Here is a 24000-nt window from a genome sequence, read left to right on the forward strand (position 1 = left end):
TTCACATATAGATATTTAAAACACATATTCACATATAGATATTTAAAACACATATTCACATATAGATATTTAAAACACATATTCACAGATATTTAAAACATATATTCACATATAGATATTTGAAACATATATTCACACATAGATATTTGAAACATATGTTCACATATAGATATTTAAAACATTCACATATAGATATTTGAAACACATATTCACATATAGATATTTGAAACATATATTCCATATATATCATATATCAGCTGCTGCTCGTCCTCCACCTGTTTCCTTCTTTTGGTTTGTGATCTGTGATTCGCACTTCATCTGCCAATCACTTGGCTTTCTCTTTATGTCGCTTAGACATCGCCGCGGTGACGTGTGGGCGGGACTTTCTGTCCAGCTCAGCCAGCGTCCTGCTGGACACGCTGATGAAGCTGCTGCAGATGATGAAGCCGGGAGTCTTCCCCCGACTCAAAGTGTGAGTGGAGCTGCTGTAGAAGACGTAACAGAAGTCACTGCTGCTGTTTTACATCATAGAAGTATGAAGTAGAGAAATATTAGAGGTGATGATCACCTGATCCAGAGATTAGGACTTCGGTGGCACTGGATGCAAAACACAAAAAAACTAAAACATGCAGCCCTGAAGTCGTCTGGTTTCACCTTTGTACCTGCAGGTAGAAAAGAGGAGACATCCAATCCTTACAAACATTTAAAAACAATGACCACATTATATTATATTAAGTTATAATAGCACAGCAAGACACGACAAGATGAGACTAATAAATATCAATAAAAATGTAAAAATAAAGAACAAATTAATCACAGGAATAAAAAGGTACAATTTATATAAAGGAGGAACCTATTGGTGTGATTAATAGTGAAAATGCAGCGTTGAACGTATTAAAGCATCTTAATATAATTCACTGTTTGTCAAAAAGATGCTGCGCTGATCTTATTTATCAGTTTTCTTTGAGCTTTATGGTGAAAAATAAAGATAATATCAGACAAATACAAAAAAGAAGACATGTCATCCAGGTTAAATTCATGTTGCTGAATATATATATTCTTCTGAATCAGAATCAGATTTATTGAGTTTTCTCATAAATTAATTTTTTTCATAACAGCAAAAACAAAACAAAAAGAAAAACGCTCCGTGTTATGTTTGAGTTTATGGAAACTTCAGTTCCAGCTTTGGTGCTTCAATCTGACTTTTTTATGATTAAAAACATCCTGAAATGGAATCTGGATCTGAAAACTTCTACGAATCTCCTGCGATTTCTCATTTCATTTTTCCAAGAGAATCGATGAGTCAGCAGGTGGTTTCAGTCCATTATCACCACGATAACTCTCAATGTTCACAGTGAAAAAACCTCAGGCTGGAATTACAACCACAAGAAACATTATTTACGTCCTGATTATTAAAAGGCTGAAGTGAATAATGATGCCTGTCAGTGTGTGTCTGTGGCCAGCAGGTGTCAGCGTTGCATCTCTTAGTGTCTCCCTGAGACTGACTGTTGTTGTTGTTGTTGTTGTTGTTGTTGTTGTGCTGCAGGTTGATGCTGATGTCTCTGTACAACGTGAGCATCAGTGTAAAAGGACTGAAGTGCATCAGTGAGAACGAAGGATTCGCGCCTCTCATCTGGACCCTGCTAGATGGTACAGACACACAACAACAACAACAGATAAACAAACTAAAAATAGATGCACATTTATGTTACGTAGTTACGTGCAACTGACTATTTATTTACAGTATGAGCAGCAAATACGCTCCTGATGGAGGGACACTAGTTGTCATGGCGCTTTGGGAGGACTTAAATGATTCCTGCAGCCAATCAGGTTTCACTTTGCGTCCATATCGCTCCACACTCATTAGATATATGTAGTGAATCTTTATTACATCAGTTACCAGGTGGACATCCAATAATTCAGCATCTGACACCAGATATGAAACAATCACAGTCTCCCCTCATGTTGAATATTGGAATGATTTATATTACAAATATCAATCTGCATTAATTCTAGTCATCTATTTAGAATACAAATTACATCTATGAATTCATTTAAAATGAAAAACTTTTTTTTTTTTTGTGTCTTTGGGGGTTTTTTTTATCTGAAAAAGTTATAACATTTATGATTTTAAAATCATATGTAATCTGTAGTTAATAATCCATAATTAAAGCAGATGGAGTTTGGTTGACACATGTTGCATCTGAAAAACATCAGAAGTCATTCTTCATTTCACGTGTTTCTTCGAGCCGAGTTTGATGTTTTCGCCGTGACGAGGGAAGTCGATGTTTAAGGTTCAAGGGGTGCTCGAAAACGTCACAGCTTTAATGATTATTTATTGCACCGCACTTGGATTGTTTTCTTTAATTTGGACTTGTGGAGCTTCAATACGTGTAAATAATCAAATGAATGACAGTTCAGACTAAAAAAAAGATCCATTAAAGTGCTGCGTATTTATTTATTTTAGGAAGAAATAACTCCCCTCACACGTTGAAGTGAAATCACTTTTCTCTTTGGCCAAACAGTGTCTAGCGGAGCAGCTTCAGCAGCCTGCTCGGGTTTGTTTTGGTTCAGCTGCTGCTTTAATCTTCTGGCTGGAACCGACTTCACGGTTGAAGGACAAAGACACTGAAGTTCTGCCTCGTTTGCATTTGATTATATGCTATAAAACTGTTGGACGTTGGTATTGAGGCGTGTGATGTGTTGGTCCGACAGATGGGCACTGGGAGGTGTGTCTCCACGCGCTGCGTCTCCTGCAGTCGTTGTTGCTGGAGGAGGAGGTGACGCTCCCGCCGGGCTCCTCTCTGCTCCATCCAGACCTCCGGGCTCGGGTCGGCCGACTCGCCTCCTCCAGCGGGCAGCCCAGCCTCAAACTGACAGCTCAGCAGACACTGGACGACCTGCAGGCCCTCCAACAGGTACCACAGCCAGCACACTGCATGGTTAACATATATGTGTGTATATATATATATAAAACATAAAGCACCCATTTCTGAACAAGAAGGAGCACTTGATTTAAGCATTTTATACTATTTTATATATTATATAAACACAGACTATAAAGGAGTTCGTAGCTTCAGGTCTGTAAAATGGTTCTGATCCAGAAGTGTCTTCAGCTGCAATACCAGCGAGTGCCACTAGAGGTCGGCTCCAAAAAGCCTCCGGCTCCATAGACTCCCATTCAACTTCTCTCATCAAATCCAAAGTGAATAAAATGTGTCCATCAGTTATCTCGGTGTTGTTAGCTAAAGTCACTCCTTCTTCTTAGTTTTCTGGAGGTCCATCTGAAAATAATCCCTCATTCATTAGAAAAGAAGATTCAAGAAGACCTGTTTTTGGGGGCGTGTCTGTTTGATTGACAGGCCTGTGGTGCAGTCAGGTTACAGCTATCGGTGGGCGGGATGTAGTATCGTCAGGTTTCCGATCAGATTGGTCAGATCCACCGCTGGCTCCTCCCCCAGCTCGTCCAAATATGGTCACTTCCTGCTCCAAACCGCTCCCAACTGGCAAGATGGTAGTTAATGGTAGTTAATGATTGTACATAAACAACAAAATAATAAATAAGTCATCATAACGCAGACATTTTGACATTAAATTAGTAAAATTATATTTTGCTTCTTCCCCCTTATTGAAGAATTCAGGATGTTTAAATATCATCTGGTCTTTCAAACCCAGAAAACCTTGTGTGTGTGTGAGAGCAGTAAAACTGAAGAGTGTGTGTGTGCTTTCAGGGCCGAAGGTGTAAACAGTGAGCAGTGTGGCGAGGAGTCGTTCTCTGGTTTTAACTTCACGGCACATTCGATCCTTCTGACGAAAGTTAAACGTGTGTTTTAAAGTGAGAAGAAGAGACGTTTATGTTTTTTGTTTAACTGTTGAACTTTCAGATTTGTTAACATTATTGTGTAAAACTGTCTCTGATTTCACAGAATCAGTCTATGACAGCTTTCTGATGAATAATTCATCTGTGTCCATTCCTTCTGTGATAATCTGTGTTGAGCTGCATGGCTCTGGTTTATAAACTTTAAAGTTAGGACCAGTTGTGAAGGTCAGAGATTTTGTTCTGTTTTTTGTTGTTTTTTTTGTCATTGAGTTCACATGTAAGAAAAGTTTATTGTCCTTTTACAATTAAAAAAAAACCCAACAACATTCGTTGACACCATTTATGAGTAATGAATAAAAAAAGCGTGACAGGTTGGATCTTCAGGGGAATGACAAACTTTTAGAAATCCCAACTTTGGTCTCTTTTAGTTTGAAGACATCTGTTGATGTTAGAAGCTCTTTAATGTGGTCAGATTGTGTTTCTATGTCAAAGTCAAAGCTTCTTTAACTGCAGTGGAAGGAGATCCAGGACATGTCCTATTAAACTTTTAATTATGAGCACATGGATCCGACTGAAAGCTGATAACAAGATATCAAAGAATGAATCCACACAGGAGTAGTTTTGTTAATTGTACAGCTTTATTATATGTTTCTTTAGTATGAACTTCTCAGGTATCCACCGAACGAGGTCTAGACTACAGAACAGGATAATATGTCAAGACGTGAGAGGGTTCAGAGTCAGCGACGGCGGAGGACTTCACCGGTGGAATATGTGCGACGGAGACGCGTTTCACCTGTAGGCCTAACGACCGTCTGTAACCACGGAAACCAACCGGCGACGGTCGGCGGAGTGAAGCGTCAGGTGGCGCGAAGGTCTCGTCCGACTGCCCATCGTGGGCTGATCTGTGTTCTACTCAAAAACAACGATACTAATAATACTGCATGAGTGAGCTACGAAGGAAACTGCGGAAAGTGAAGCGAGGAGAGGACACAGGTCGTCCGTCCCGGTCGATGCGGGTCGTCGGGGTCCGAGCTCGACCTCTAGGAGGACGCGGCGGCGTTGGGCTTGTCGTCGCGGATGACGGGGATGTTGCGCTCGCTGCGGCCGGATTCGTTGCCCCCGGAGACCTTTGGCCCGCTCAGAGTCAGCAGGCCGTCGGCTGACAGGGTGCAGGAGAAGGCCGATTGGTCCACGCTGGAGGGGAAGCGGTAGCGGCGGTGGAACTCACGGGAGATGTAACCGTGGTCGTCCTGGAAACCAAAGAGAGAGACGGGTCGATGCCACGAAGGAGGGAAACGGATGGTGAAAGGAACAGTTCGCTTTAAGGAGGAAATTCTGTTCTTATATAAATGGCCACAAGCCAATGTTATTTACATCGCGCCAAATCACAACACAAGTTATTTCGTGGCATTTAACACAGAAAAGAAACCCAATAATTGTTATGCAAGTTCAAAGGTGAAATTCTCTTTAACAGGAAGAAAAACCTCCAACAGAAGGAAGGAAAAACTCTCTTTAACAGGAAGAAAAACCTCCAACAGAAGGAAGGAAAAACTCTCTTTAACAGGAAGAAAAACCTCCAACAGAAGGAAGGAAAAACTCTCTTTAACAGGCAGAAAAACCTCCAACAGAAGGAAGGAAAAACTCTCTTTAACAGGAAGAAAAACCTCCAACAGAAGGAAGGAAAAACTCTCTTTAACAGGAAGAAAAACCTCCAACAGAAGGAAGGAAAAACTCTCTTTAACAGGAAGAAAAACCTCCAACAGAAGGAAGGAAAAACTCTCTTTAACAGGCAGAAAAACCTCCAACAGAAGGAAGGAAAAACTCTCTTTAGCAGGAAGAAAAACCTCCAACAGAAGGAAGGAAAAACTCTCTAACAGGAAGAAAAACCTCCAACAGAAGGAAGGAAAAACTCTCTTTAACAGGAAGAAAAACCTCCAACAGAAGGAAGGAAAAACTCTCTTTAACAGGAAGAAAAACCTCCAACAGAAGGAAGGAAAAACTCTCTTTAACACGAAGAAAAACCTCCAACAGAAGGAAGGAAAAACTCCCTTTAACAGGAAGAAAAACCTCCAACAGAAGGAAGGAAAAACTCTTTAACATGAAGAAAAACCTCCAACAGAAGGAAGGAAAAACTCTTTAACATGAAGAAAAACCTCCAACAGAAGGAAGGAAAAACTCTCTTTAACAGGAAGAAAAACCTCCATTTTCGGAATGTCGACATTTTGTGTCTTTCTCTCTTCCACCACTGTTTTTCCTCTTTTCTTATCCACTTACATTACAAAACAAAACACTAGAGATCAGCATAGAGGCGTAATATATCTTGTCATATAGATCATTTAAACCAAATATTCAAGTTGAATTAAACCTTCTGGAGTTTTTTTGTGTGCATTTTGCTAAGTATTTTTAAAAGCACATTTAAAAAAACAAGTTTTTAGTACTTTAAATATTGTAAACATTATTTACATTCATACTAACTGTTTTCCCTGTTTCTGCCGTCTTATTGCTGCATACCTTGTGTGTTATGATCAGTGGAACAGTGTGACACCGTCGGTAGGACTTGTGGAGGTCTAAGATTCCTACCAGATTTGTATTTGTTTGAAAGTGTGTCGGAGAGACGAGCAGCTCTACCTGTCTTTCTCCGTGCTTGCCCTGGATCTCCACGTAGTCGTCGGTCACCTTCACGGTGAGGTCGTCGGGAGAGAAGTGCTTGACGTCCAGGTAGACCGTGAACTTATCCCTGTCGGACCTCACCTGAGGGACACAGAAGTTTTAGTCGTTAACTTAATTTCATGACTTTAAAATTGTTTTCGAAAACGGTAGTAAATGATTCAACGTGACTACCGAACCGAACCGAACCGAACCGAGAGGTGAACACAGTCCGTCTGTTGTCTTAGCCGACACTAACAAACACGTCTCCGCATTACAAGTTGTGTCAGAGTCAGATCCCGTTTACCTCAGAGACGCCGGAGGTGGAAGAATCCAAGAAGTTGCGGAACATGGACTGTCTGTAATAGGGGCTGATGGTGGAGGTGGTGTAGGGGAAGAGGTCGTAGTCGAACATGCCCTCTCCGAAAAACTGGTCGAAGAGCCGGGCCGGGTAGACGGAGCCCAGGGTGCGTCTGAACCAGGGGTGCTGGATGGCAATATCCATAGTGACCGGAGGCGAGTTGTTCTAGTCGGGCTTGGTTGCGGCTCAGTTCGGTGGATGTACCTGCTCAGCTCGAGGTCCAGTAGGTGAAAAGAGTCGAAACGAGGAAAGACCGAGAGAACGGCGGCGGTAAAACAAACCAAAGCAGCAAGTGAAGGATGTTTCCAGAGTGTGTTGTCCTCTGCTCCACCGCTGCCTCCTCTTTATATACCTGAGAGCCAGAAAGAGAGGCTTTATCCACGATCCCTCTGGAATGGCATTATCTCATGGTGGGTTGGGCCCCGTCAGCAGAATCGGGGCTGAGGATTGGGGGGCACCGCCGAGCCCAGATCCTGGTGCGACCCAGAGTCACCCGCGCCACCAGACACCCGGGGCTGCCAAAACAAACCCTGCCAGACGGAGAGGAGGGAGGACGAGGGCACGGCAGAGACAATGAGGTCAGGAAGGCAGATTTTACCTGAGTGATCCTGTGTCGAACAGATCCACACACATCTCTTCTGCTGCTCGGTGACATAATGCTGCTGCATTGTTCTGCCTGTGTGCTTGGACCGAGGGCAGATTTACAGACAATGCTGCTCCGAGTCAATGGAACGACAACAACGGACACACCGAGAAATGAAAGGTCTGGGACACACAGTTCAATTTAATTCATTCTTATTTATATAAGGCCACAATCAAAACACAAATTAGTTCAGGGAATTTAACATAGTTAAGTCCTTACAACAAAACTTTACAACATTAAACAAAGGAACCAACAACTCCCACATTTGCAGCAACAGCTGGAAGAAAAACGTCCCAAAAAAGGAAGGAAAAACTCTTAACAGGAAGAAAAACCTCCAACAGAAGGAAGGAAAAACTCTTAACAGGAAGAAAAACCTCCAACAGAAGGAAGGAAAAACTCTCTTTAACAGGAAGAAAAACCTCCAACAGAAGGAAGGAAAAACTCTCTTTAACAGGAAGAAACTTCCAACAGAAGGAAGGAAAAACTCTCTTTAACAGGAAGAAAAACCTCCAACAGAAGGAAGGAAAAAATATTTTAACAGGAAGAAAAACCTCCAACAGAAGGAAGGAAAAACTCTCTTTAACAGGAAGAAAAACCTCCAACAGAAGGAAGGAAAAACTCTCTTTAACAGGAAGTGTTACATTTTAGTATTATCCCTGGTTATAAAGCACTTTAGAGCCAATACACATTTATAAACAAAGATTATAGGGCGTGTTACTGCGACTTTGAACTTCATAAAGGCCTCCCGAGTACCTATTAGTGCACCTTCGGCTCCTCCCCCACCGGTGAGGTAGCCGTGGTGCTCCCACCAGGTGGCAGCCCCACGACGTCACTTCCTCCGGGCTACGACTGGACCACCTCCTCAGGTGCTTTTATTCATAAAAAGGTCCAAAAGCGCTCGTTTACGCTCAGATGACTGAATTCCATTGTTACGTCTCATGTTGGAACACTTTGAACGACCATGCTGTACAATTCGTGTATTTTAATGTTAAATTCATTTTCCAATTCCATCAGTTAAATACAAGTGAAGGATTTTGAAAGAAAAACTCAGTGAAAGATTTGAGTTTGGTCAGTTTTGATAAATGATACACAAATAAATGCAGATGATACGACTACGTCATGAATTAAAGACTCTTTAGTGAAACCCATAAGGTGGATCCACTCGGCCGTTGTTTGTAGCCGGGAAGGAGTGCTAACGTCAAGCTAAGGGTCACTTCCCATGCCTGTTGTTTCACCACCAGCAGGCTTCCCGCCGCATGAATTAATCTAATCCGGCGGGGCTTTGGCGGGCCAGCAGAGGGGCTTAGCCGCTCCCTGCACCCACGGGCCAAGAGCAACTGAGCCCGGCGGCCGGGGCTCGGGATGTTTTAGGGGCAGTTTGGGCGGCTTGTTGCGGTTCGGGGGTTTGCTAGCTGCTCAGACCGGACGTAGATGCCGTTGGACTGGCCGGCGTTCAGCCGAGTCAGCACTGTGAGTTTTTCATCAGTGGGGCCAGACAAAAGGCCAGAGAGAGCTCTGTGTTTCCACAGCTCTGAAAGGCTGTTTTGGCCGACAACCTGGCAACCGCAGTGGGGTTGGACACGCTCGTTGATCTTTCCTGTTTGTAAGGAGCTAAGCTAGTTTCATAAAAGAGCAAACGTGTTGGAGGACGGGAACAGGAACGCAAACAAAGATTTACGGAGGAGATATCACAGTTATATTTCATCAGACGGACAATACATCATTAGACTAACAAGACGAGGTCAAAACCTTGTAGCTACATCTATGAAACTGGAGCAGGCTTTTAATTTGAAATAAGGGCTTTTATTTTGAAACAAAGGCTTTTATTTTGTATGCGATGGAGACTTCAGCCATTTTCTTATATAACCTCTGACTCTGGACGTTGTTTTTCATAATGAATAAGATGTTCTCTCACTTGGAGTTTTTACTGATGCCAACGTGACATCGTCAGGCTCTTCGCTGCTAGCAGTGGTGCTAACGTTAGCTCGCATTCAGTAACCTACTGGACGGGTTTATTGATTTTTAAAGCTTCTGTTGAGTCGTCGTCGGTTCTGATGACAGGCCAACATTATTCTCAGGTTCGTGTTAATTGAACTAGCCGCAGACAGGTGAGCATCACGTGGTGCACCCTGGGTAATGCAGTTTATTTAGTCACACAATCAGCTGTTATTGAAGTTTTGAAGACACCCTGAAACTCTAAAGAGCATCTGAAGCATTCTGTAGATAATGTTGATCTGAGATCAAAGGAAGAGAACCTGATGATGTCACAGGAGAGTCTGATGATGTCACAGAGGAGAGTCTGATGATGTCACAGAGGAGAGTCTAATGATGTCACAGAGGAGAGTCTGATGATGTCACAGAGGAGAGTCTGATGATGTCACAGAGAAGAGTCTGATGATGTCACAGAGAAGAGTCTGATGATGTCACAGAGGAGAGTCTGATGTCACAGAGGAGAGTCTGATGATGTCACAGAGAAGAATCTGATGATGTCACAGAGGAGAGTCTGATGATGTCACAGAGAAGAGTCTGATGATGTCACAGAGGAGAGTCTGATGATGTCACAGAGAAGAGTCTGATGATGTCACAGAGGAGAGTCTGATGATGTCACAGAGAAGAGTCTGATGATGTCACAGAGGAGAGTCTGATGATGTCACAGAGGAGAGTCTGATGATGTCACAGGAGAGTCTAATGATGTCACAGGCGAGTCTGATGATGTCACAGAGAAGAGTCTGATGATGTCACAGGATACTCTGATGATGTCACAGAGAAGAGTCTGATGATGTCACAGAGAAGAGTCTGATGATGTCACAGAGGAGAGTCTGATGATGTCACAGAGAAGAGTCTGATGATGTCACAGAGGAGAGTCTGATGATGTCACAGAGGAGAGTCTGATGATGTCACAGAGGAGAGTCTGATGATGTCACAGCAGAACAGTAGAAGTCGGGCTTCAGAAGTGTCAGGAAACATTTCCAGCTGGTCTGAACAACATCTCCCAACAGCAGGTTCATGGTGAAGACAGCATGAAGAGCAACGCAACCAAACACGCAGCAGAAAGCTGCACGGAAGAAAAGATGGCTGCAGTTCGTGGACACTGAACAAACTGCAGGTACGACGTGCTGCCTTCTACCGCAGGATCTCCAGTTCAACGCTGCTGAAGACAATGGAGCTGCAGAACAAGACAACAGGGGGACGTCTCAACATACTGGAGCCGCTGGAACTAAAGACAACGGGTCCAGGTGAGACAACATGTCCTCTGATTGACAGCAGCAGTGATGAGTCAGCAGATTAACACAAGTCAGCTGCTCTACTGATATGAGAACGACATTTACAATAAGAATATAACATTTTGAACTATTTGTTTTAAGTCCTAGTTTTCCTCCTTTATGAGAGATCACTCTTGAAGAGCCTGAGTTGTGCTGCCCCCTGCTGGACTGACAACACAACACAACACCCGTCACCTGAGAAACGAGAATCCCTCTGAACCAGATAGGGAGCTGACTTCCCAGGTTAGGTTAGGTTAGGTAGTTACTTTATTAATCCCCGAGGGGAAATTTTGTTCACTACAGCAGCATACAGAAGCAATAACATAATATCTCACAAATTCTCTGTGATTAAAAAAAAAAAAAAAAAATTTTTTTAAAAATTTTATACACTTTATGAATCCCCGAGGGGAAATGTCTTCACTACAGCAGGGGGGCTCTCAGGGGGGAGATGCTGCAGCAGGCTGCCACTAGCGCGGCGCCAGGTAACCTGACCTGAGGTGCATGTTTTAAAAAAATAAATAAATACAAAACAATACATATCAATCAAATTCAGAAACATATTTGAATAAATTTTGCTTTTTTTACAAGTGCAAAGGGAAAAAAAAGATGTGACTTTTGGTACAAACTTTCTGCAATCATTGAGCTGAAGGTTTCACGCGTCCTGTAATTCAGCCTCCACACCAGTAGAGGGAGCAGTGAGACAGTTTCTACCTGCCTGCTGACAACTGCAGGCTTACAAAATATCATTGTCATTATTTCTAATCAAAGTACAGCTTGAAAATCATTCAATAATTATTTTTCTTTATGATGGAAATTTGAATTATGGGAATATTGTATTATATTTGTATGCATGTACGTCTGAGAGACAGAGATTTATCTGGTTATGATAGATTTGATCAGCATTGTGTGAATTTAAATGTAAATTAAATGTAAATCAGAATACAACAATGCTGTCATCATTTCTACATCTTCATCTACTAACTAAAGTATTATTACTTTATGAAATCAACAATGTTGATTTTGTCATGTGTAGCTGCATGTATTCAGTTTCAACTATGGCCAGTAGGTGGCAGTGCAGTGCCGTTGTATTCTTGTAACTCTGGATAGTCACATAAGATGTCTGGTAAAAGTATTTTTGTTGTGTTATTTAGGTTAGGTTAGGTTAGGTTAGGTAGTTACTTTATTAATCCCCGAGGGGACATTTTTTCGCTACAGCAGCATACAGAAGCAATAAGATAATAATAGAACAATAGAAAAGCAATAAAATAGCAGTAAAATAGCAGTAAAAAATATAAAATATAAAATGCACAGTATATACAGTACAGTATATATCTATATATATTATATACAAACAACCAAGAAACACAGACAACAGTGTTATTGTTATGTGATGGATTTTGCCAGAGGTGAGTTATTGTAGTCTAATTACGGTCGGCAGGAATGATCTCCTGTATCAGGAATGATCTCCTGTATCTGGAATGATCTCCTGTATCTGGAATGATCTCCTGTATCTGGAATGATCTCCTGTATCAGGAATGATCTCCTGTATCAGGAATGATCTCCTGTATCTGGAATGATCTCCTGTATCAGGAATGATCTCCTGTATCTGGAATGATCTCCTGTATCAGGAATGATCTCCTGTATCTGGAATGATCTCCTGTATCTGGAATGATCTCCTGTATCAGGAATGATCTCCTGTATCAGGAATGATCTCCTGTATCTGGAATGATCTCCTGTATCTGGAATGATCTCCTGTATCAGGAATGATCTCCTGTATCAGGAATGATCTCCTGTATCTGGAATGATCTCCTGTATCTGGAGTGATCTCCTGTATCTGGAATGATCTCCTGTATCTGGAATGATCTCCTGTATCTGGAGTGATCTCCTGTATCTGGAATGATCTCCTGTATCAGGAATGATCTCCTGTATCAGGAATGATCTCCTGTATCTGGAATGATCTCCTGTATCTGGAATGATCTCCTGTATCAGGAATGATCTCCTGTATCAGGAATGATCTCCTGTATCAGGAATGATCTCCTGTATCTGGAATGATCTCCTGTATCTGGAATGATCTCCTGTATCAGGAATGATCTCCTGTATCTGGAATGATCTCCTGTATCTGGAATGATCTCCTGTATCAGGAATGATCTCCTGTATCTGGAATGATCTCCTGTATCAGGAATGATCTCCTGTATCTGGAATGATCTCCTGTATCAGGAATGATCTCCTGTATCTGGAATGATCTCCTGTATCAGGAATGATCTCCTGTATCTGTCCTTGTGACAGCGGAGCTGGAGGAATCTTTTGGAGAACGTCCTCCTCTGTCCCTGCAGCAGGTGGAGAGGGTGGTCAGGATTATCCAATATGGATAATAGTTTGTTCAGCGTCCTCCTCTCCACCACCTTTTCCAGATTATCCAGTTTGTAGCCGATGATGGAGCCGGCCTTCTTCACCAGTTTGTTAAGTCTGTTGGTGTCACCGGCTCCAATGCTGCTCCCCCACCACCCCTCCATCCCCCCCAGCAGACCACAGCGAAGTACAGTTCACTGGCCACAACAGATGGTAGAACATCTCCAACATCTCGCTGCACACATTGAAGGATCGAAGTTTCCTCCAGAAAAAGAGTCGACTCATCACCTTCTTGTAGACAGCGTTGATGTTGGTCTTCCAGTTCAGTCTGTTGTCATGGAGACACCAGGTACTTGTACTCCTCCACCATGTCCACCTCCTCTCCCAGAACTCTCAGCGGTTGTGGAGCCGTCGTCTTCCTCCTGAAGTCGACCACCATCTCTCTGGTCTTGGCCATGTTCAGGAGGAGGTGATTTCTACCCGCCCACTCCACAAAGTCCTCCACTACTGCCCTGTACTCCTCCTCCTGTCCATCCCTTATACATCCGACCACTGACTCCTCCTCCCGTCCATCCCTTATACACCGTCCACTGCAGAGTCATCAGAGAACTTCTGCAGATGTCTTGACTCTGAGTTGTTCTGGAAGTCAGTGGTGTAGAAGGTGAACAGGAAGGAGACAGAACAGTTCCCTGAGGAGCTCCAGTACCACTGACCACCGTATCAGACAGCACACTGCCCAGACGGACAAACTGTGGTCTGCCTGTCAGGTAGTCAGTGATCCAGGAGACGGTGGACGTGTCCACCTCCACCACCCCCCCACCACCCGCAGCTTCTCACTCAGCAGCAGTGGTTGGATGGTGTTGAATGCACTGGAGAAATCAAAGAAAGTGATTCTCACAGAGTCACCGGTTCCATCCAGGTGAGACTGAGCTCGTTGCAGCAGGTAGATGATGTCATCGTCCACTCCCACATGAGGCTGGTACGCAAATTGCAGAGGGTCCAGAGAAGATTTCACCAGCGGTCTGAGGTGGGCCAAGACCAGCCTCTCCAGCACCTTCATCACATGAGATGTGAGGGCAACCGGTCGGTAGTCGTTGAGGCCGGATGGAGTCGTCTTCTTGGGGACAGGAACCAGGCAGGACGTCTTCCACAGCACCGGGACCTCCTCCTGCTTCAGGTTCAGGCTGAAGAGGTGTTGTAGGACCTCAGCCAGCTGGACGGCGCAGGTCTTCAGGACCCCGGGGCTGATGCCGTCAGGTCCTGCAGCCTTGCGCTGGTGGAGTCTCTCCAGCTGTCTCCTAACCTGGCCAGTCATCACAGAGAGGGGGTTGAGGGGGGTCATCCCAAATATGGTCATGATCTTTTGGAACCGACCTCTAGTGGCACTCGGTGGTATTGCATCTTAAGACACTTCTGCATTGGAACCATTTTTTTTTTATAGCTGGAAGCTATGAACACTTTTATATATGTCTGTGGTGGAGGCAGAATAAATTAATGAAGCATCTATTATTATTAATATCAATCAAGCTTGCAAGTGTGAACGTTAAGTTATAAAACTTTTTTTTTAAAGTATCAATGATGCATTAATAAAACAAGGTTTATTTATTTTACTGGACAGTGATCTCATCACTTCGCGTTGGCGTCATCAGAGGGGAGAGAAAGAGAGGAGGGGGGGGGGGGCAGAGTCACAGGGCGGTCCAATCACAACCGGAGCATTAATGCATCATTTAGTCATTTGATTTGTTGCCGTTTATAGTATTATTCAGTACATGAGGAGACGAGACAGATCAGCTGATTTCCTGCTTACACGGCGGAGCAGAACACACACGCGCGCGCGCGCACACACACACACACACACACACACACACACACACACACACACACACACACACACACACACACACACACACACACACACACACACACACACACACACACACACACACACACACACACCAGGTGTGTCAGGACATCTCCGGGACACACACTTCATTGATCGGGTCTCCGGTGGGCTGCCGGTCCGGACTGCCCCAAACAGGCCGGTCCAACTCCGGAGGACGGGACGGAGACGAGCTTCATTCAAATCCGCTCCCGAAAATAAACAAGTTCTTCCAAAAATAACACCGCTGCAGCAGCAGAAGACAGTCCGCGTACGGATCATCTATTTGACGTATTATAACCATTATCTGGTCGTTATCACCGGACAGAGAGACGCCGCTGCGGGAGGATGAGCGGCTCCTCTGCGCCGGTCGCGGAGCGGCCCAGGCTGGAGGACGTGGCCGAGGAGGAGGACGTGTTCGCCGAGGAGGAGCGCTGCGGGAGCGCGCTGGAGCCGGGCTGCTGCCAGGTGCGTGGGAGATGGTCTGTGTGTGTGTGTGTGTGAAACGCTTCCACCAAAACCACAGAGCCTGTAATAAATGTGCATTATTGTAATGTTCTGTGTTTCTTTTTGCTCCAGGAGATGCGGAGGGGGAAGCAGCAGCAGGTGGAGGGCGTACAGCTGCACGTGTCCCAGATGCAGTCCGAGTTCGTCCAGCTGACCTTCAAGAAGCAGGTGTCTTACAGGTAGGAAAACACATTGAGTGGCGGGTACAGTGGCCCACTTCCTGGAAACCTGTTCTACCTGAAACTCTGAAGCCTCTTCCTGGTGGCATTGTTGTCATCACATGACACCGTGGAGTGTGTGTGTGTGTTAAAGGTCTTTTTTTATACCAAAGTGAAAAAGGTTGAGATTAGTTTCACTCATGAAAATTACAAACTAGAAATGACAGATATGATAAAAAAAAATGACCTGATTTGATGCATCATCCCCCCTCTCATGTGATCATCTTCATCCACACGATAACAGGTGGTCTTTGTGTATGAGGAAGATTCATTTGGTTTTTTTCTGCGGTGGTGTGTTCACTGACTCCTGGAAAGCAGTTTTCCTGTTGTGGCTGCTGGACAGGTTGGTTGATGATGTTGATGCTGAATCTCTGAGGAAGAAGATATGAATCGAAGCTCAGCTGTTACAGATCGTTCAGTTGCACCAGAAACATCAAGATATGTGAATTTTATGCTTTAAATTAAAAAAAAAACCAACGTTTTAAATATGCTTAAGTAAGAATGAGAAAAGATCGATAGCTTATAAAACTGACAATCAGTCCCTCCAGGATTTCGAGTTATTTGTGATTGTTGCGATCAAAACCGTTTGATTTTTGCAGCAGATTTTTCTCAAAAATTGCGATATAATTTGCAGTTTTAAGTTTCTTGTTAATTCAACACACAGACCTCCTGTATGCACAAAAACAAAGTGTATTTTAACATACAGTAATATGTGATCACTTCCTTCGATTGTAAGCATTTAATTTGAGACTTATATTGTGAAGGCCACATTTCCCGCCAAAACCCCGTCACTTCCTGTTTTTTCCACTTGCTCCGGGAGTTTTATTTGGTGATGAAAACAGGAGCTGAGTTATTTTTGGTATTAAAGCGAGTTGTGTTTGAAATTTTGTGACTTTATGCTGTTGATACTTTCAGCACGGATTCTGTTGATAACGTTTTTTTGCGGAAAAATTGCGTGAATTGAAAAAAAGTTAGTTGCGTTAATTAATGCCATCAATTGTGAGTGTTTTTTACAGACTTGTTACAACCAGAGATTAAATCACTGCATTAATATATGACGGATCGTATCCTGTCGTTACCTCCTGCTGGGCGGAGACCTCGGAATCAATTACAAACTATTGGAGCAGCAGCGATGGAACCACTTCATCATAGTTAGCCCCTCCCCCTCTGGTCACTGATTGGTCCACCTTTCAGACTGTAATCACAGGGAAGTGAGTCAGGCTGTGAGTCAGGTGGAGCCTGTTCAGGGTAAATGAACAGATGATGGAGCCGGCTGACGGTTTTCGTCTGGTGATCATGTTTCAAACTGAGAAGCTACGAACGCTTTTTATAAACATACAGTCTTTGAACTCGGCAGATCACCGTGACCTCATGTACCTCCTGTCACTTCCTCATATTCTCATATTGAACTTTTATTATCTCCAGAACGCTGTGAAGGAATTTCTATGAATTTTGTACAAACGTTCATTTGGACTTGCGACCTCCCATCTGTCCTCTTCTTGTGGATGCGATATCTTAAAGATAAAGTGGTGAAGTGGTGACGTTTTATATCCAAAAGGTCAAAGGTCAGCTAATGTCGCGTAAAAACGCCTTTTCTGGCCAATATTCAGGGTCGATTGTGAACATGTTTCAAGTGTAGTCAGACACTGAATTGGTGACACTAATGTTGGGTATCCATCAACTTCATCAACTGTGCTGATTGCAACCACCAACCGTCAGTGATGTCATCAACCGTCAGTGATGTCATCGTAGGTTCGTGAACGTTATGAATCCTCCAGTTCAGATTCTGTCCGTCACCATCTTGTTAGTTCGGAGCGGTTTGGAGCAGGAAGTGACCATATTTGGACGAGCTGGGGGAGGAGCCAGCGGTGGATCTGACCGATCTGATCGGAAACCTGACGATACTACGTCCCGCCCACCGATAGCTGTAACCTGACTGCACCACAGGCCTGTCAATCAAACAGACACGCCCCCAAAACCAGGTCTTCTTGAATCTTCTTTTCTAATGAATGAGGGATTATTTTCAGATGGACCTCCAGAAAACTAAGAAGAAGGAGTGACTTTAGCTAACAACACCGAGATAACTGATGGACACATTTTATTCACTTTGGATTTGATGAGAGAAGTTGAATGGGAGTCTATGGAGCCGGAGGCTTTTTGGAGCCGACCTCTAGTGGCACTCGCTGGTATTGCAGCTGAAGACACTTCTGGATCAGAACCATTTTACAGACCTGAAGCTACGAACTCTTTTATATCCAGTCTGTGGTCTGATTGCATTGAATTTCTGTTTTGTCTGGTTGAAGGTGTGTGTGAAGCATCCAGGTTTTAATATTTGTAGCGTCTGCACTACTTCTATAAATTCGGAGCTGCAGCGTGATTGGTTGGCGGTGAAATCTGCAGTACAGTTGATAAAATACATGGAGAGGGTGTTTGTAAAAAAAGCTTGTCGGATACCGAACTGAATCTTCCACAAATAATGCACGCTGAGCTGAATATGACATCACATACTGAGTCTGGATTTTCATTTCCTTGTTCGGTCTTTCAAATATTCTGAAAAAAACTGGTGTCTGATTTCAGAAAAGGGACTTTTTTTTTATCAGCGTGTCGGAGGTCAGAAATTGTAAGACGGCGTGAAGCTGCTCATCAGCCGGCTGCTTATGTCACCGCCAGTGTGAGGCATAATCTCAGCATCATTTATTATAGTCAGTAATCCAGATGGGATTGTGTGTGTGTGTGTGTGTGTGTGTGTGTGTGTGTGTGTGTGTGTGTGTGTGTGTGTGTGTGTGTGTGTGTGTGTGTGTGTGTGTGTGGTGGGGGCGGGGCCGGCGCAGCTGTCACTTCTGACTCAGGCGAGTTATGTAAGTATCAGCTGTATCTGTGGCACCGTGAAACTGTGTGTGTGTGTGTGTGTGTGTGTGTGTGTGTGTGTGTGTGTGTGTGTGTGTGTACTTCATAATAATTGTTCATATGAAGTTTTCAAAGAAATAACAGCGACATTAAATCTGTGACACGATATTTTGAAATATTCTCTAAAGCACTTCAGAAAAATCGTAATTTAACCTTTTGATGCACGAAAATAACACCAGTACGACGATTAAAACATTAAACTTGTTTTTAACCATTACAGGTTTCTATTGGAGCAATTTTACACTTGCATGCAAAAAATAAAATACTTATTCATACTCTTATTGTTGGTACAGAAAAAGACGATAAAGACAAAAACATAAAGATTTAGACAAGATTGCACGGTTTGTTTTTGGCTGAAATAGTTTAAATTGCTTTTTGAGGAACAAGGATGGATGTTTGTTGAGATTTTAATGATACGACTTGTTGATCCGACACGCTGGCGACGCTCTGATTGGTTCTTTTGGGGTTTTTCGGAGATAAAACACCACATGGCGCAGCGTACATCCTGCCATACATCCACTCTATTTGTCTTTTTACTTCATTTTTTTTCTAGTTAACTTTAGATTTCGAACTCCAGCTACAAATCCTGGAAGGTTTCAGTGATGAAATCGCTGAGGGAAGTTCTCAATTTTAGTTTGTTTTTCATTTTGTTGTGGTACTCAATGTGTTTTTTTTTTCAAAAGTCAAGGTCACTGTGAGCCCAAATTCGACACATTCACATCAACATGATATCTCAGGAATGCCAGCATGGAATGTCTTGAAATGTGGCACAATCGTTCACGTGGTCTTAAAGATGAACTGGTTTGAGTTTGGTGGTCAAAGGTCAAAGTTCAAAGTCACTGTGACGTCACGTTCCTATCGTCTGTCCGTCTCGTTCTTGTAAACATAATATATCAAGAACGCCTCGAGGGAATTTCTTCAAACTCCGCACACACACAAACGTTCACTTCGGCTCAACAATGAACTGTTTAGATTTTAGAGGTCAAAGGTCAAGGTCACTGTGACATCAATATCTGTTTGGGCTTGGACAGATATACATGTAAACTCCAGCTTTAGTGGTAACTAGTATTAAATTAACAGATTTTTCCACCTGTAGTTTCATTTGCAGCAACCAGTTGTATAAATTTGATTACAGATTAAATATTAATAGTCCCCCCCCCCCCACAATCAAACATAATAATATAGAATAAACAATGACTTCCCTGAAAATGAACATGATAACGGTCCAACCTAAAAAAGACGTGACAGATGGGACGTGAGGAACAAACGTCCTATAAATGTGACAGTTGCTGGTTGTTCCTGTATTGTGAAGAGGAACAGATGTAACGCCGGCCGGGACGCCTCGGCAGAATATTTGCCCAACTGTTGTCGGCTCATCTCATTTGACAAATGGGCAACAACATGTTTGTGATGTTTGTATGGTTGAACAAAAGGAGCACAGAACACTCATCGGCTGTAAAACATGGACAAATGTTTTATTTCTTGTTGAGTAAAAATCTGTAACTGATTTCTATGTTGTTCCAGACTTAGTTTGGTAAATTCTGGTGAGACAAAGTCCAACATCTGGATCGTCCATTTGTCTGAACAAGGACACAAACCATTTATTTTTACTTTCAGTACGTACTGCAGCTATAACCTTACAAAGCATCTGCTGTTGCATGTACTGTGTGTACTGTGTGTACATGCTACTACATCATAATAATGCTCCTTGACCTTTGACCCTCTTGGTCGTATCCCTCGCAACATTTGACATTTGAAGTAAAAAAACAAAAACGATGCGATTTGGAACGAATACGCTTCATTTTAATGGCTCTTATTCTTATTGGTTTTGTGGACGGAGCATCAGAAGCTCAGTCAATGTGACGTATCTTCCGCCGTGCAAAGGATTGTGGGTCAGAACAGCTCAAGGAGATGTAGTAGGACATCCTGGTACTTGTGGCATCCTACGTTTAATATGCTGTCACTGTATTCCAGTATCCGCACGAACACACTATGTAATACGCCAGAAAAAAATGAAGTATGGCCCAATATTTAGTATGTGAAACATGGGATGTCAAAAGTACCAGGATGTTCCAGCACATCTGACTGGATGAACTGAGCCTGTGTAGTATACGTATGTAATATCTCATGAGGCAGGATGACACTAAATGTAATCAGGGCGGCTGCTGTGTCTGGTGTTTGTAATCTCGCCGTGACAGTGGCAGTCGCTATAAATAGAGTCTGCGTTGAACGGACTTCATCTCGTTGAGAAAGACGGACGCTGATGACCATCAGGCTCTGAACGCCGTCTTCCTGCCGGTAATAACACCGATCACAATAGATTTCACTCCAGAATGAGATGTGCTCGGCCCACAGCTGACCTGCTCCGAGCAGCCAGCTTTGAAATCACGCTAAACTTGTTTGCCGTTCACTTGACCTCCAAAGATGAACTGATTCGAGTTTTGGTGGTCAAAGTTCAGAGTCACCGTGACCTCACGTTGCCCTCATCTGTCCGTCCTGTTCTTGTAAACATAATATATCAACAACGCCTCGAGGGAATTTCTTCAAACTTGCCAAACCCATTCACTTCATACCAAGGATGAACTGATTCGATTTTGGAAGGGAAAGGTCAAAGGTCAAGGTCGATAGGAGGCCCAATTCGACACATTCACGTGAACATGATACATCAGGAACGTCAGGATGGAGTTTCTTTAAAATGTGGCACAATAGTTCACTTGACCTCAAAGATGAACTGATTAGAGTTTGGTGTTTAAAGGTCAAAGTTCAAAGTCACCGTGACCTTACGTTGCCCTCATTTATCCATCTCGTTCTTGTAATAATATATCAAGAACTCCTCGGGGGAACTTCTTCAGACTTGGCAAAATCATTCACTTCACACTGAGGCCAACTTTTTTGCTGTTTGGAAGCAAACACTGTAAATCGCTTTGTCGACCGCCGAGCTGCTACGCAAGTGGAAACCATTCAATATTTACTTGCAACATGTTGCTGACTCCCGACTGACACACGTTTCGTGTCTTAAAGACCAAGTATTTATTTCTGTACACAAAAAAATTAAATCATGCTTTAAAAAAAGAAAATGACTGTTTGAAATTTGCCGTGTGCAGGAGGTTTTCTCTGGAGCTGTCGTTAGCCTGAAATGTCATCGTCTTCGGCGGTGTTTTCTCCTGTAGGCCTCCCCGTGTTTTCATATGGCAGTTGCCATTTTAATATTACATTTTAATTATAATGCTGCCGTCTCTCTATCATACTTCTCACTGAGTATTTTACAGTGAGTGAAACAGTGCCTCCCTAAACGGCACGTGTGGTGAAACATGGTATTGCAGTGCAATTGGCGCTCATGTCAGCATCCCGGAGGGGGGGGGGGGGGGGGGAAATCCAGGCTATGTTGGCTTCCCTTGGTAAAAAAAAAACAACAATCAGAGAAGGCTGCAGTCATTCCACTGCCAAACTGTGATTACTCAGGATTATGCCAAGAGGAACTCAGCCGCTGTTTGGCATCACACCAATCAAATCAAACAGACAGTCTTGTGTTGATTTTACCGTCAGCGACATTGGCGAGTGTCGTTATGGAGGACGGAGATTTGGAGTTTTTTTTAGTAAAAAACAGCTTTACTAATCTACCATTAGAGCAGCAGCTTAAAATCAAATCTGACGGTGGACCAACATCAAAACTAGTGCTGCACGCAGACAGGAAAACAGGAAGCTGGACTTTCAGTGTGGAAGACCAAAAGTCACGTAGATTGTGCTGTGAAATTGAAGTTTTTTTGGACGAGTCAGGATTGACGAGGCTCTCGTCTTTGGCAAGAAGCATTAACGCAGAAAGCCATAATAAATACGTAAAAAAGAGCCGTGATATTGTGGTGAGACTCTTTGTTGTACCTCGATACCAGATGATCATCTGGTTACATTTCATTGGCTGTAAAAGAAAGCAACATATTTTTTTCTGCAAAACCGAATGTCGATTTGAGGTCGTTTCTCACTTTGCTTTCTCAAAAATTTTGCCCACACAATCTGATCTGACTTCTATAATAGGAGAGTGTTTTGGGTGCTCCAACCACAGATTGGATAAAAAAAAGAGTTCGTAGCTTCAGGTCTGTAAAATGGTTCCGATGCGGAAGTATCTGAAGCTGCAATACCAGCGAGTGCCACTAGAGGTCGGCTCCAAAAAGCCTCCGGCTCCATAGACTCCCATTCAACTTCTCTCATCAAATCCAAAGTGAATAAAATGTGTCCATCAGTTATCTCGGTGTTGTTAGCTAAAGTCACTCCTTCTTCTTAGTTTTCTGGAGGTCCATCTGAAAATAATCCCTCATTCATTAGAAAAGAAGATTCAAGAAGACCTGTTTTTGGGGGCGTGTCTGTTTGATTGACAGGCCTGTGGTGCAGTCAGGTTACAGCTATCGGTGGGCGGGACGTAGTATCGTCAGGTTTCCGATCAGATCGGTCAGATCCACCGCTGGCTCCTCCCCCAGCTCGTCCAAATATGGTCACTTCCTGCTCCAAACCGCTCCGAACTAGCAAGATGGTGACGGACAGAATCTGAACTGGAGGATTCATAACGTTCACGAACCAACGATGACATCACTGATGGTTGATGACATCACTGCTGGTTGATGACTGTTCTTTTAGTTTTTTCAGTGAATTTGTATACAGAGGAGGAAAACAAATATGTCGGGTCCGAGTTGAACCTGGATCATCTTTTTTCAGCAGCACAATTCAAAGCCCATCAAATTCACATCCCTGCTAGATGATTTAGTAATGTGACTGGGGTCGTAGCAAAACTTAATCTCTCTGGGATTATCTACCTGGATTACTGAGCGAGGCCCTCCTGGTTGAATTGTTGGACCTCCCTGAAACCACCGAGTCCAGCTGGATTATTTCTTATTGACAATCGCTGTCCACACAGGACGAGCCTTTTTTATTCAGATGATTCAATCATGCTTTAGTTTTGACCTCCAGTCTTGTGATGATAGTTTGAGCCTCCGGCAGCAGCTAGGAAGTCTTTGGTCTCTTAATACTTGTCATCGTGTGCATTAGCCGTCTGATGCTGTGGCATGCGGAGGTCCGACTGTATTTCAAGACACTGACAACCATCCCAATCATGAGTGACACATCATGAGGTGTTAGTTTGATCGACTGAGGGCGTGGAAGAAGAACAACGATCGCTATTTGCTGCATTAGGCGTCAATATAAACTCAACACTTCCTGTATTTATGTCAAACTAAAACCCCTCTGGCATTTTATAAAATAGAAAAGGCTTTTATTGTGAAACATTTGCAGGGACGTGTTGAGAAAAATCCAGAACAACCTCCGGTGCTTCAAACAGCATCACAACCAATCATTAACCATCAGCGATGTCATCAACCGTCAGTGATGTCATCGTTGGTTTGTGAACGTTATGAATCCT

General features: G+C 43.2%; 3 protein-coding genes across 3 annotated transcripts in view; 2 read left to right on the forward strand and 1 right to left on the reverse strand.

Annotated features, from left to right (window-relative positions):
* The window catches only part of hsf2bp (heat shock transcription factor 2 binding protein), a 6303-nt gene extending 2175 nt beyond the window's left edge, over positions 1-4128 (forward strand). The window contains exons 3-6 of the mRNA XM_069717200.1: positions 355-472; positions 1547-1650; positions 2716-2918; positions 3732-4128. Coding sequence (XP_069573301.1) covers positions 355-472; positions 1547-1650; positions 2716-2918; positions 3732-3752 — 446 coding nt within the window. The 3' untranslated portion in view covers positions 3753-4128. The remainder of the gene's footprint in view (positions 1-354; positions 473-1546; positions 1651-2715; positions 2919-3731) is intronic.
* A 732-nt stretch (positions 4129-4860) lies between these two features.
* On the reverse strand, positions 4861-6994 carry cryaa (crystallin, alpha A). The gene is made up of 3 exons (XM_069717201.1): positions 6774-6994; positions 6449-6571; positions 4861-5070 (listed from the first exon to the last, which is right to left on the reverse strand). The coding sequence occupies exons 1-3, from the start codon at positions 6969-6971 to the stop codon at positions 4861-4863; spliced, it is 531 nt and encodes a 176-aa protein (XP_069573302.1). The 5' UTR covers positions 6972-6994.
* A 7800-nt stretch (positions 6995-14794) lies between these two features.
* LOC138631980 (diacylglycerol kinase zeta-like) overlaps positions 14795-24000 on the forward strand; it is a 106409-nt gene continuing 97203 nt past the window's right edge. The window contains exons 1-2 of the mRNA XM_069717214.1: positions 14795-15429; positions 15541-15647. Coding sequence (XP_069573315.1) covers positions 15310-15429; positions 15541-15647 — 227 coding nt within the window. The 5' untranslated portion in view covers positions 14795-15309. The remainder of the gene's footprint in view (positions 15430-15540; positions 15648-24000) is intronic.

Source organism: Brachyistius frenatus, unplaced genomic scaffold, assembly GCF_029030835.1.
Source record: "Brachyistius frenatus isolate BFR_SWC_R1_liver_20210118 unplaced genomic scaffold, ASM2903083v1 Contig_170, whole genome shotgun sequence".
Taxonomy (NCBI): domain Eukaryota; kingdom Metazoa; phylum Chordata; class Actinopteri; family Embiotocidae; genus Brachyistius; species Brachyistius frenatus.

Coding starts and splice junctions, on each gene's coding strand:
- cryaa (XM_069717201.1), bottom strand. CDS start 6,971: ATGGATATTGCCATCCAGCACCCCTGGTTCAGACGCACCCTGGGCTCC. Junction 6,572..6,773: donor CCACCTCCGGCGTCTCTGAG/GTAAACGGGATC, acceptor TGTGTCCCTCAG/GTGAGGTCCGACAGGGATAA. Junction 5,071..6,448: donor GCAAGCACGGAGAAAGACAG/GTAGAGCTGCTC, acceptor TTTGGTTTCCAG/GACGACCACGGTTACATCTC.